Genomic DNA, 13,671 nt, shown 5'->3' on the forward strand with positions numbered 1-13,671 from the left:
CTAGGACTTCACATGCTCTACGGCCAGCTCTGGGTGGTAGGTGGTATGAATGGCTTCTGCATGTCACCCTTTAAGGAGATTTCAACACATCTGAAAGTTTTCTTTGATCCAGTGAAGCAAAGCAGACCTTCCACCTGCCACTGATGCCCTAACATCCCCCTGCCCAGCTAATTCTAACCTCCAGCTTCCCTCACCCCTCTGAAAAGGGCACCTTTGCAGATCAGCATTATAGGATCACTGGAAAAATGTAGAAATTTTAAAATGAAATCCTTTCCTATACAGTACGAAGGGGTCAGAAGAGGATTTCTAGAGTCCAGACAGTGAGGATCTGGGAGCGTCAGGAGGTAACAGCTTAAAAGTTCTGCACTCTGGTGTTACTGGCTGCACTCCTATTCCACAGCTAAAGAGAAGCATGGATGGTTAAGGACTTATTACAGGGTAAGCTATGTCATGAAGACCACCTTCAATGGTTGGACTCGATGATCTTAAAAGGTCTTTTCCAACCTAAATGATTCTATGATTCTCGACCAAACACTTGTTCCCACGCCCAAGAAAGTATGAACCAGGTTGAATCCTCTATTTGAAAAAGCATACTTAAACTATGAAAACTTAGAAGTATTTAAGTATTTAGCATATTGAGTATCATTATTGGTAGATGGCTCTAGGGAAGGGTCCACATAGTTCTGCCTCATCTATATTCCTTTTCTGTTTCATCACAGCCTGGACATTGAACAACAGCTGCTTCAAGGACTCCCTTTGCTCCCAACACAGAGATTTCTCTTTTCTCTACAAAATGCTGCTCTAGTACCTGAACATAATTCTCAATACTTTGTTGTATGGCCACCTTGTTCCTCAACGGTCGTCTCATCGCATAATGCTGTTAAACAATATAAAGATGAAGCATGTTAGCACAATGCACTAATCCACCCCAGGACCTTCCTGTGCATTTCCCCTGGGGCACCTTACAATCAGCAACAGCCATAAGGAAGCTGGGAAAACAAAAAGAAAAGGCACAGCTCCTTACTCATAGATTCGAAGCACAGTATCAAAACACTACAGAGCAATCCCGATGCAAAATTATGCTGGAAAAAAGTCAGGCTGGAAATGTCTGCCTTAAAGGGGTAAATTTATTCCTAGACAATTCAGCCTATTTGATTAAGCATTTAAAGACCACACACCCAAAAAAAAGTGTGTCCTTTTGCTGGAGCATGTAACCATGGGATTACACGCCGATTCCAACATGGCTTGACCATGACAGCTCTGGTGAACAGAGCACAGGATGTTCTGCACAGCAGCAACATTCACTAAGAACATGCCAACTGTAAATGGGGAAGAAAGCAGTCCAGAGGCTCCCCCAAACGTGCCTCCAAACCCATTTCTGCGCCCACTGAATGAAGCACTGCCCTTGGAGCATTCACTGGCAATGCTTTCTCTGCAGGCCAGGCTCTCTGTTGAAAGGAAAAAGACCCAAAAACCTTAGGAAGAGGCAGCAGCTCTGGATAAGAACAGGGTTTTGTCCTTGGAGACTTCATTTCTCAACATCCCTAAATTACCAGTTAATGGCAAAAGCAGATGCCTGGTACTGACTCCCAATGGGTAAGAGAAAGAACCCCGCCAGCTGCCAGGGAAAATGCACCAGCAGTGTAACACTTACCTGTGTTGTCTCAGTGATGATTCCCAGCAGGTTATCGTGACTTTGCGGTGGTCTGTCCAAAAGCTACATCCAGATCCTCAATAGTCACACCTGGACAGAACCACAAGGAAGCTGGCACCTGTATCAATTCCTACATCTGAGCAGGTGCTGCCTCTTAAGAGAGCTCTTCTTATGAGCAGGTTTTGGTCTGTATTTGCCAAAGAAACCTGGCACAGCATGAGAACAGAGTTATCTGAGCCCTTCAGAAGGAAGTTAGTTTCTCCTGCCAGCCTGGCTCGGGTGCACTGTAACACTAGTGGGTGTCACTGCTGCCCACAGGACCCAGAAGCTCCTCCTTTACAAGGGCACTGAGGTTTGAGAGGTTCATCCAGGCAACTGCACTGCACAACATCCAGAGGTATATATCCAGATCCTTCCTTCCTGGACAATTCCTAGAAATGCTGAAGAAAGGAGTTTAGTGCCTTGTCAGGGTGCATGAGGCAGAAGCAGCAACTCTCCTGTGTGAATATCCAGGCTCCAAGGCTCCGGTAGCTGACCTCAACTTCAGGAGAGTCTAGCTGGAGAGGTGAGTGTGCAGGAGAGCAGTTCATATAACCCTGACACTGAGGAAGGAAAAGAACATGATTCCCTGTTGTGTCAGAAGTGCCTCAGCTTGGCTGAATTCCCAAGGGACTAGGAAGGGGAAACAGCAAGCACAGACATCTCCTTAAACTCTCAGATTAGCCACACACTAGCAGGTGGCTCAGGTATCACCACCTGAACCTCTTGTGGCACTCAATACACTGGGGCACCAGAGAGGTGATGCTTTCAGCTGCTCCTCTTAGAGCCAGATGGATCAATCATTTGCCTGTCACTCAGAGGTGTCTACTAAACATTTTGGAATTCACTTCTTACATTTAATGATGGGCCCAGTAGACACCAGAAGAAAACCAGACAAGCTAAGTTAGTACAATGGGCAGAGAAGCAGGCAGTGGTAGAGGACAAACCAATCTCACATGGACCAGGCACGGAAGAACGCCTTGCCAGAGGGAAAAAAAAACCCACATCAAAACACCTCAGCCGTCTTCTCCAGTGAGATCACAAGTCGGGAAGAATCAATCAGGCTTTCAAAAACCTAAGACTATAAACAGTAAAGCACCTTAGTCACCATATCATTAATGTACAGCTTCACATCGTGAGACAGCTTCTTAGTAAGACTTCTCAACCTGATGTACATGTACGAAAGTACATCTTGGGATTCTGTGGACTTAAAATTACTTTCTCTGTTAACTCTGCTCCTGAGATCCCCGATGGAAAAGTACATCAAATGTTTGCTTTGGGCTTTTACTGGCTGAAATCTGGTACATGAAGCCCATCTGAATAGTACTAATTTCCTGCTAAGACATGGACTGTACCATCACAAAAACTAAGATCTTCCCTGCTGTCTATGAAAACAGGACAGAGTTACTTTCACCTTCTTGTTCTAAAGATGACAGTTTCAGAAGTCTAAATACTTAAATCTCATGTTTACAGCTTTACAGCTTTGACCCTCATTAAAAATATAATTCACTACATGATGCACTTGATTTTAGACCCCTGTCCTTGGGGGAACCTATTTGTTCATCCTGTCATCACATAACTAACTGAACTGATAGGTGGCCTGAAGTGATGGAGAGGCAGGAAAACTTGGATGCAACATCTGGTAGTTGTCAATGCACACAGACAGCATGACAGCACAGCATAAGAAACCTTAAGGCAGAATGCTACTTCACATCAGACACTTCACTGCAACAAGTCAACTGCATACTGTATAGCTTCTGTCACTGCAGAAGCCAGGAAGAACTTTCCACCTCCCTTCTGTGGCTCCTTGTACAAAATGGCTTCAGGATTTTCCCTCATTGCCCTCTTCTGGGAGCGATCATAGCCAAAGATTCAGTAAGCTGGTCTCATCACAGTACAGTGGTACCGAGGACCTCTCAGCTGCTGTCTCATTCACCTGTGGACGGTGGAAGAAGAAAACTCTGACCCTCTGAAATGAGAGTGGATCGGGGGAAGTTTGTGCCTTTCCTTAGAAGTGCAGCGGGCTGTTGTCTGCCAGCACCCTCAGGGCTCTTCCACCTAATGTGTTTTCTTGTCCTGCACAGATGTAGAATGACAGCAATGCTCCTGATCTCTGATCCTGTAGCGTACAGCACTTGTGATCTCTGTAGGTATTAAAGCTTTAATAAGAGTCTTGAAGGTGCCCTGTGGCTTGCAGGGGAATGGGGCGGATGATAACTGTGTGTCCCTCTGTGTTAAATACCTGCCTCTTATTGCTTGTGATTGATGGATAATGATACCATAGTCCACTCAGGCATGCCAGCCCCCATTTTCCACTGTAATCATGTTTCATTTCTAGTCAAGAACATTAACAGCCCAGTTACAGTCAAATGGAAACAGAAATTCACAAATAAAAGTTGCTGACAGCTATAGCTTTGATCTTGCATCTTCAAACTTGAGACATCTGAATTTAATCTCTTACTTGTGTGAGTCTCATAACCCAAGCAGAAAATAGCAAAATTCAAGGTACTCTTTTACAATGTACCCCAATTCAAGGTAGCCAAACTTCCACGATTTACATTGAAAAGGTCCAACACAAACTCAACTGCAAAGAAAACAGACTAAAATCCACATCTGAGGGGAATTCTGGCTCACTCTCCCTATCATAACCATAGTTATGCAAAAAAATTTTTGCACAGTTTCTGCAGAAAAGCAGGCAGACCATCACTCTGCTAAGAAGTGCTTCTGCCTTCCTTAACCCCTAGGGAGCGTGCAGTTTGACGTTTATTTTCAGCCTCTAGACTCAACCTTTTACCTTCCTGTTCCAGCAATCCCAACATCAACAGTGCACCAAGGAATCGAAAAGCAACTGCCGCTGAGATAGCATAAAAGCATGAACAAACAGGTCTGATGCTGAAGCTAACAAAAACGACTCATCAAGTGAAAACTGCAACATCGTGGTGTGCTCCCACTTATCAAGACAGTCCAGATGGAGTCTTAATGCTATAATCTATCTCGTATGCTTGTAAAATGTATCTGGTGTTCCCCTCGATGTTGCTGAGATTGGGCTGAGAAGGACCGTCATCTTGTTCACAGTGACAGGTCTCGTGAAAACCATTATGGCAAAACCATGACAGAAAATGGTCTTGCTCTGGAAATGAAAGTTACGGCGTGCTCACCGAGATGCCTTTGTTCACATAAACTGAATGCATACAGACATATCCCTCTCATTGCCTCTTTGTCTCCTTTAAGTAACTTCAGTCATACCTGCAGCACCATCCACTCTAAGAGTACAGAAAGAATTTCTGATAGTACATCTGACAGTTCAGTTAGTCACCAGCTTACTTAAAGGATGACTTCAAAAGCATCAAAGCAAATTAGTGGCATGGGTCCTGCTAACTTTCATATAGGTGTTTGATCATTAGATTTTACATCTTGATCCAAAATCACCCTCTGTACACAATCTATTAACTGTGGCAACACTATTTGTCCTACAGCTGATTTACCATACTCCTTTGAAGCACTTTGATGGTACAACGATAAACACCTTCCAAACGGTTACACAATAATATACTTGGAATTTCTACACATCTTCATCATGAATATAAACACAATAAAAACCATACAATCTGTGAGTAACAGCAGCCAGCAGTAAAACACTGGTCTTCGGTTTAAGGTGAAACTGCACCTGTATGTAGCATCTGTGTCTAAGATTTTTTCCCCATTGTCAAACAACTGTTCCATTAAAACATTAGGATGAGAGGACCTGATAGCATCTGCATCCTGCATGTGCATCCAAGGACTGCTTCAAATCCCTTCTAGCTCAAGGCAAAATCTCACCTACAAATGAATTCAAAGGAGGAGTGTGCTAGACCCCATGTCATTCAGGAAAACACTTTGCATGTTGACAATGACTGAAACAAAGCTATTTCTTAGGTGTTGCTCTGCCTACGAGTGCTCTACAATACTTCTGCCCTGTGGAAGGGGCAGGGAGCAGACTTATCTGTGGTTCATGCTGCACTTCATATTCACAAGCAAAAGTTTTCAAATATCCCCATTCTTACAACAGCCATGCCAGGCATGACTAAAGGTCCAGCTGCCCAACAGAGGTTCTTCACTTTGAGCCACCGGTGTAGGGAGTCTCCACCCCCATGCATCTTTGGATGCTGCACAGTGGCATGCAGTACCCAATGGGAGTGACTGATGCACTGCAAGTACTGGTGTATCACATCACATCATATGATCAATCAACCAGAGAAGACTGGACACCTATCTTGGCACTCACTCACGGATTAAGTTATTTAACCAAATTTCAGGAAATCACAATTGTTCCTTAACATTTACCACTCCAACTCCTGGCACTGCAAATAGAACGGCTATCCCAAGAGAGAAAAACTTGATTAACAACGCATTTAAGATCTACAGGGAAAGACTGGATACTTCAGAGATACATCATCACACAGATTTGTTAATATCAATGGGCAAAAAAACCCCAACAAACCCATAACCAGAACATAAATGACCAGGGGGGCAGAGGGGGAGCAGTTTTGTTTTAGAGAAGGGTAGGGAGAGATGCTTTACGCAGAACAATCTATTTATACAGCAGCCAAGTGAACTTCAGCACACAGAACAGATAATTCTGCAATATACAGCAATACTTGAGTCCCGAGATAACCCTGCCAGGCCATATATCCCCAGCAGCAACTAGAGATACAAAGGAAGTCCTGCTTAAGCATCTGCTGCATGCTCCAAGCAGCTCACCGAGCAGCTGTCCTCTGGGACAATCCCATTACAGAGCTGCCGTTCAGCAGCAGCAAACGCATACAATCTTCATCATACAGGTAAGGTGAGGCTGAAGGAAAAAAGGAGGACAGGGTTTTGGAATCAGAGCAGGGAGGTAGAGGGATATGGCAAGCTGGGATCTCACAAGGAGAGCAAGAAGATGCAGCTTCACAACTCTTCCCGTTAAAAGTGCACTTATTTTAAAATATGTTGGTTAGTGTGTTTTGCTTCCTGAGGCAAAGCAGGACAGAGCTGCCAAGAAGACGGTTGTTTTTTGATCTGGGTAGGGCTCAAAAAACCACACTGATGGGCAGCTACCACTGGCTGAAGGAAGTGTGTGTGAAGTTTTTGGCAGATCTCTTACAACCTCCTATGCCAAAGGAAGAGAGACTAACAGGATTCACATGGCTTGAACAGCTGAGACGACAGAAGATACTGAGAAGACAGAAGAGAAGAAGGTCCAGAGAAGTATTTTCAGTACCAGAATTTTTTGAGTTACACTGTACAACAAAAGACACCCTTTTTTTGCACAAGGAAGGTCTCTGTAGCACACACAGAACAGAAGAACAGACAGTGTGCTTATCACATTGTCACTGCAGGATACACACATGTACACCCACACAGCCAACCCTGCCACAGGTCATCGCAGGCAGATCCAACTGCTTATTCACAGGCAAGCGTCTGCCCAGCACGAGCCTCCCACTGCAGACTTCCGTACTGAGCTCAGATGCTTACAACTCCCATTAAATGATGGTACAATGCAGTGATTAGTGAGACACAAGTGGGAATGAAAAAACGATTGACTCAACACGTCAGTCCTCAGGGATGTAAGACCAGGGTGAGCTCGTGACAAGGTCACACACTGAGTCAGCTCGACTGCCTGGAAATCCACTCATCTGATGACAAGGTAGCCTATGGATGGAACTTGCCATAGGTCACTTGGATCATAAAAATTATTCCCTAATGCGCATGTTTCTCAAACCATGTTTATAGAAGAAACACTGCCTAGGTATACAAGCCCTTCCCTTCTCAATACACACACTCAAAGTGGAAGACTCCAAAAGGTAATTCAAGAAATCCACACAGTCAAAAGCAGGACAGGTTTAATAGGGAAAAGAGATGTGTGCTAACGATACAACCTGAGCAAAACACACACACCTAACATACAAGAAAAGCAGAAGATAATGTCAGCTGATAATCCAAGGAGGATACAGCAAAAGCAAGGCCATCTCCAGCACTCTTAGCTTAACATGCAAGCAGATTTCAGTGTATTTGTGGACACACTCAATTGTCACCACCACCCTCAACTGCAGGTTAAAGCTGAAGAGATGGAGTGGCGTTATCAAGCGAGCAAATGATGGATACCACAGCCCGTGAAAATACACTTGAGGTGAGTGTCGTCTTCCATTACAGGGGGCATTTTGCAGGTTCTAGAAAATATTGCCAGACTCCACAACTCGGCATATCCTATCAAAACGAAAATAGTTTTTGTTGTTTGGACACACATTTTCTCCTACAAAGTGCAACACACTCCTTGCACCACAGGCTTCCACAAATACTCCAAGGCTACAGGTCACCAGACCAGATGCATTCTCGGGATAACCACAACAAGCTCCTACTGTATTTAACTGGGAAGCCACGCAGAGTTGTAACTGGTTTCTGCAAATGTTTTCAGGACAGAAAGTCCTAAGCTTTGCCGGCTTGTCACAGCATCTTGTGGATTTTAACACCAACAGCTACAGTGAAAAGCCTGTGAAGCCTGATCTGTACCAGAAGCTCTGTTCACACTAAACGCAGAAAAGCACTGCAGTGAATGGATAAAAGTGGATGGGCTCAGAGGGGGAGAAACACACAGCTGATGCTTCAGTTGCACAGCGGTGGGACATGCTCAAGTAAAGTGAGCACCCACAAAATCCAGTCAGAATCCCTCTCACCCTCTCCAGCAAGAAACAAGCAGGGAATGGCGGTATCGCTGTGCTCAGCAAGATGAACCAGGATCGCACAGTACTGCAGGGGAAACCGCCCTCGGGGATGTATCAATCAGCCTCAGTGCAGGGAGGCACAACAGCAAGTCCTGGAATGAGCACTCCAGCATGTACCTGGAGACCTCCACAGTAATTTTCAAAATACCTATTTTTAAAGGTTCATGCTATAGCTCTCTCATTTTTGCCCTCTTACTTAAGAAACAGGAGGAAAGGATTACAAAGATGTGGGTTACTAGCAACAAAAGCTAGGAAATATTCAGGCTGCCAGTGTTGCTAAGTTTGAGACCTGAGAGGATTTAGAGACAATACTACATCATCAGTCAAGACTAATCATTTGCTCCCAAGCTTACAAAACCCCTTCTGCTTCCATATATATAACAACCAGCTCTACCTCAGCAAAAACAGTAGAACATCCAGGCAGCAGAGACAGGCTCTCTCCACTTCTCCTTTTCCACCTGCCTTTATAATACACAACAGTACATGATGGGTACTTCATTTCCCACCTGATTTTCTCACACCAAGTAACAAGCTTATTATGTTTGTTCCTTCTACAGGTGAAGGAGGAGTGCAAAGCTGTCCGAATGCACATGGAGAACAAAAGCCATGAGATGTATTCCCAAAGTTCCCTCCAAGAAGCCAATCTGGTGCCCCCAGACAGGAACACTATTACATCAGGGGCTACACCAAGCCTGAACACAAAGAAAACTCAGTAAGACAAATGCTGCACCACACTACAGCCTTTCAAAAATGAGAATAAAGGACAGAAAGATTATTTAGGAGAAAATGTGTGACCAAGCACACAGAAACACCATTTTTCATTCAAAATACCTGTCTCTCCCCAGCAGAAAAGCAGCTGACCACAGACAGAAAAGAGGTCTGCTCTCATACAAGTCAAACGACAACCAACTTGTGACAGAAGACAAACGGGAGCATCACCAACCATCAGGCTGCAACAAGGGCTGTGCCCAGGTTCTTCAAAACAACTCAACAGCCCATCTGCCCTATGAGGGCAAAGAGCCCCCCAAAGACAGCAGGAGAGCTGGCAGCCAGTGCCTTGTTCTGCCAGACCTGCCACCCAACACCTCCGCGCTAGCAGGAACAGCAATCCGTCACGTTTCACATACGTTAGGTGGGACCTTTGAGCTGTAATGAATTGCCAACGCAACAATCAACAAGGGAAAGCAGTTAATAATGGGGGCATTTTCATTACTTTCACTGCAGCAATTAATACAGGTGGAATAAAACTCTCCTACAAAATTAGGGCAACGCAGAAGATGGACGTTTCCTTATCACAATGTACTTGACAGAAAGCCTCCTCACACATACACATACTAGACTTACTGAATGGAGGGAGTTGGACCTGGTAAATCTGTAGTTAGCAAATTTGGGAATGATCTTAAGTAGGTTCTGCATTGCACTGAGTAAAGCTAAAGGATTTCACAATACAGGAAATATACAACATAGAGATGCAGCAAATTGTTCTTCAGGCAGGGGTAGTTAAACAGGCATTAAACAGCACCAAAAAACACTGTCTCTGCAAAAGCTATTTATTCCCAGCCAACAGATGACTGAGAAAGAGGCAGGTTGACTAGTGAGGGACTAGGATGTCACTGTGGGCTGACACTGTTTTGCTATTTATGCTCTCACAAATGACTGAATTTGACAGGGATAGCTGATAACCTTCTGAAAATAACTAAACTATCAAAGAATCTATGTCTTAGCTAACACAGGGTTTGGGTTTTGCAGCTTGTAAAAATGCAGATTAATTCTCAGTCTAGGGAGATGATCTTACAACTTTATCCTGGAAGATATTAAAATGGGACATCTATTGTCTAAGGACAACTGAATTGCATAACTCCCTTTCTGAGTATCTCTATTTGGCTTTTACTAAGGACTTAAAAGTCAGCTTCCTCCCTTGCAGTAGGTCAGATACAAATCTTACCACTATTTTTTAAATTATTTAAATAATTAGAAGGCCTTTTTTTTTTGCCATGTTCCATCAACAGCAAATTAGAGAAGTTGACTCATGTGGGGCAATCCACAGGTTATAACTCTCCTGACCAAATTCATATAGCTTGGGTCACTCCAAAAAGCACATTTCTTGCTTCACTAATTACAAATCACTGTAGCTCCACTAAAAAATAGTGAAGGTTAGCACATAAGGCTTTGGAGATAAGCCCCTCCAGCGGCTCCATCTTCCAGGTTTCCTCTGCACACACACAGAGCCATGTATAGCTGGAAGGAAAACTGGAAGACTTCAGACCCGATCCGGTTTTAAGATGTCCCAGGTAGAGTGCACGGCCGGGAGCATTACCCTCACCGCTGGCAGTGTTCTGCTTGCACCCTGCCTGAATGCTGGAAGGGAAACATGGCAAAAAATGATCCAGACTGCTGCTGTAACTGTTGCTGGGGAGGATCAATGTAAGCAGCAGCTGAATGCCAGCCAGACCTTCCTTATGTGCATGTGTGTACAGTGATTTACTGGGCACCTCTAGGTACTCAGTGCAGTCTAAGGACTAGTGCTTACAGGCTCTTTGCTGTAGCAATGGACCAAATGTGATCAAGTCAAGCACCTGTCCAAGTACACAGGGGTGCTCCAAATGGGAGAAGGGGTAGAGCAGGCATCAACAACAGGAAAAAAGAGGAATTCGCAAATTCCCAGGAACTTGGGAATTGCTCTCATGTAGGGAGACATTATTTCACGTGAGCAGAATTCTGGAGAGAATAGGCAGAGGCATTTGGTATATGCAGAGGCACAGAGGAGTGCCATGCGTAATTACAAATTCTCCAGTGACAACAAAACAAATTGGGAATTCTAGCAACACTGAAGGGGAAATAAAAGTTGTCACTGATGCTAAAAGTTATAATTAATTCTGGAGCCTTCACTCTCTGTGCTCACCAACACCCCCCTGGTGGGAATGTGCCAGGCTCTTTCCCAGCAACAGAATTATTTCTGTAAAACATTTTTGTAAGTTGCAGTACCTCTGTAACTGAAAATAGAGGCAAATGCAAGCGCTTTGTGGGACCTTTGAAACCCCAGCTGTGAAGACTCATTAACTGTAAGTACATTTTTGCAGATGCACAGCTCTGAAACTGACTCATGACTCTCCTCCCATGACAGGGAGACTTGGGATTCAGGTAAAAAGGCTTTAGACAACTGATACAGATTCTTACTCAGGCAAATTAGGAGGAAGAAGGCAGCAGAGAGGAGACTTAAAGGATGCAGTGAAGGAAGGGGGATCTATTGTTTACTGTGCACTTTTAAGGGCTGGAAATGTTCAGATTTACCAGGTGCAACTGCACATAGGGTAGTCCTCATGTCTGCAGCTCCAGCTTGTCAAAGGACAGGATAGATATGGGGGAGACGAACAATTAAGCAGCTCTCCCACACAAAAGGCATATGGAAAAGCAGAGTGTGCAAGTCTTAGCTGACTCAGAGCTGCATACCAGAGGCCTCACCTACAGCCACATGTGTATGTGTGTGTGCACACACAGCCAGGGGAAACATTTAATGCCAGCAGAGCTCTTTCTGACTGGATTTCAGCGTGAGTACAAAAGCATCAGGGCCAAACCTACATAAGGAGTCTGTCAGCCACCAGCCTCTAACTCTAGCCAGTGTGCCAACATACACTAGGGAAGAGGGCAGACCATTTGGTGTCCAGCAGCTCTTTCACACTGGCATTTCTAAGCCTTTTACAAGCTTCTGGAAACAGCATTTAAACCGCAGTATTGTGTATTAGATAAGAACAGATCTTCCTTTGAATGGTTCAAAAAAACCTCATTGGCTTTCCACCACCCCACCAAAAAAAATATTTAAAAATCTTCTAGCAGCATTGACCGAAGTGTAAAGCAACCTGGTTGGCTTCCATGCATCCGATGGCCTCTTCCAAGAGTGAAAACTCCACGCAGACATAGCCATAGTCGTAACCTGGGGACAGCATTTAAATACAGACGGGAGTCATGTTAGTGCCTTGTCATAAAGAAAGCCACATTAAATATTCAATTTCCCTTTCCCTCCAATGACAAACCCACTAACCACCACCCCTCCACTCCAGAATGAAAAGAAGAGAAATCAGGGACTAGCTGGATGATGATTAACTGTGCAGTTTATCATAAATGTTAATAGTCAGTGTTCCCACTTCCCCTTACACAACCCAGTGACAGGCACACCCCTTCCTTAGGGCAAGAAATAATTGCTTTGGTTTTTTTTTAAAGGCATAGTGATTTTCCATTGCTATTTTCACATTTGCACTACCTTGGAGGCAGTGCTCTCCAAAGCAAGCATGGATAAGTCATTCTGCTGCAAATGTATTTTACATGAATAGCCAGCATTTTAATTGGGCAGTATTTCAGAAGGAATTAACATGATTCCTTTGCCATTTTTCCTTCAACACCTGCTTAATTTTGAAGTCCAATCCCTTGTATTATGCACAAGTGCAGTGGAGCAGGAACGAGAACTCCACATTTTTCATTTTGGTATAGATGTTGTTGCACATGTAACAAGAGGGTATGGGAGCTTAAGTTTAGATGCAAAACACTAGAGAGCTTTTACTCTTCTCACTCCTCTGAAAGCTGTCACCTCAGTCAGTGGCAAAAGGGACCCAATGATTCAACTGCATACTCCAGTTACCCGCGCTGAAATGTTACGTCCCACATGAAAGTTCAGGGTGAACGCTACAGAACCTGAAACCATCCTAAGAGCCAACCTTGCTGTTGAAACTACCTCCAAGAACTGAAGCGCTGAGCAACAACCTAAAGTCACACCCTCACCCTTCACATGCCAAGGCCACCTCACTCCAAAACTTCTTTCCAGATGATCATGGGCTGAAATACTTCTACATGGGCAAACAGCAAGAGGAAAGGCTTGGCTCCCTCCTCCTGCTGCTCTTTTGGCTGGTCAGGAGTAAGAGGAAAGCCAGTCTGCATGCAGATTATACCATTTTAGGCACCTAGCTGCCCTGGTGAAGAGCTTGTCTCCTTTCCTACAGATGCACATCTTAACACCAGTATCTTCAAACCAGGTATGTATCTGGTTCCTATTGCTTCAGTCCCTGACGTTCCACAGGAAGGTAACTCCACACGTGCTTCTTCCAGGCAAGGCACGCCAGTCTGCTCGGAAACAGCCCTCCTCTCCCCCAAGCCTATGCCAAAGAACATTTGCTGCACTCTCCAATTTTTCCTTCTCTGTTTCTTCACCATCTTTGTACTTAACCACATCAGAGACAAGGCCAG

At 44.4% G+C, this 13,671-nt stretch overlaps 1 protein-coding gene across 3 annotated transcripts in view; it reads right to left on the reverse strand.

Annotated features, from left to right (window-relative positions):
- Window positions 1–13,671, reverse strand: part of RBM6 (RNA binding motif protein 6) — a 58,779-nt gene that overhangs the window by 23,537 nt on the left and 21,571 nt on the right. For all 3 annotated transcript variants that reach the window (XM_037385689.1, XM_037385690.1, XM_037385688.1), the window contains exon 6: window positions 12,294–12,367. In XM_037385689.1, coding sequence (XP_037241586.1) covers window positions 12,294–12,367 — 74 coding nt within the window. The remainder of the gene's footprint in view (window positions 1–12,293; window positions 12,368–13,671) is intronic.

This window comes from Falco rusticolus, chromosome 4 (genome assembly GCF_015220075.1).
Source record: "Falco rusticolus isolate bFalRus1 chromosome 4, bFalRus1.pri, whole genome shotgun sequence".
Taxonomy (NCBI): Eukaryota; Metazoa; Chordata; class Aves; order Falconiformes; family Falconidae; genus Falco; species Falco rusticolus.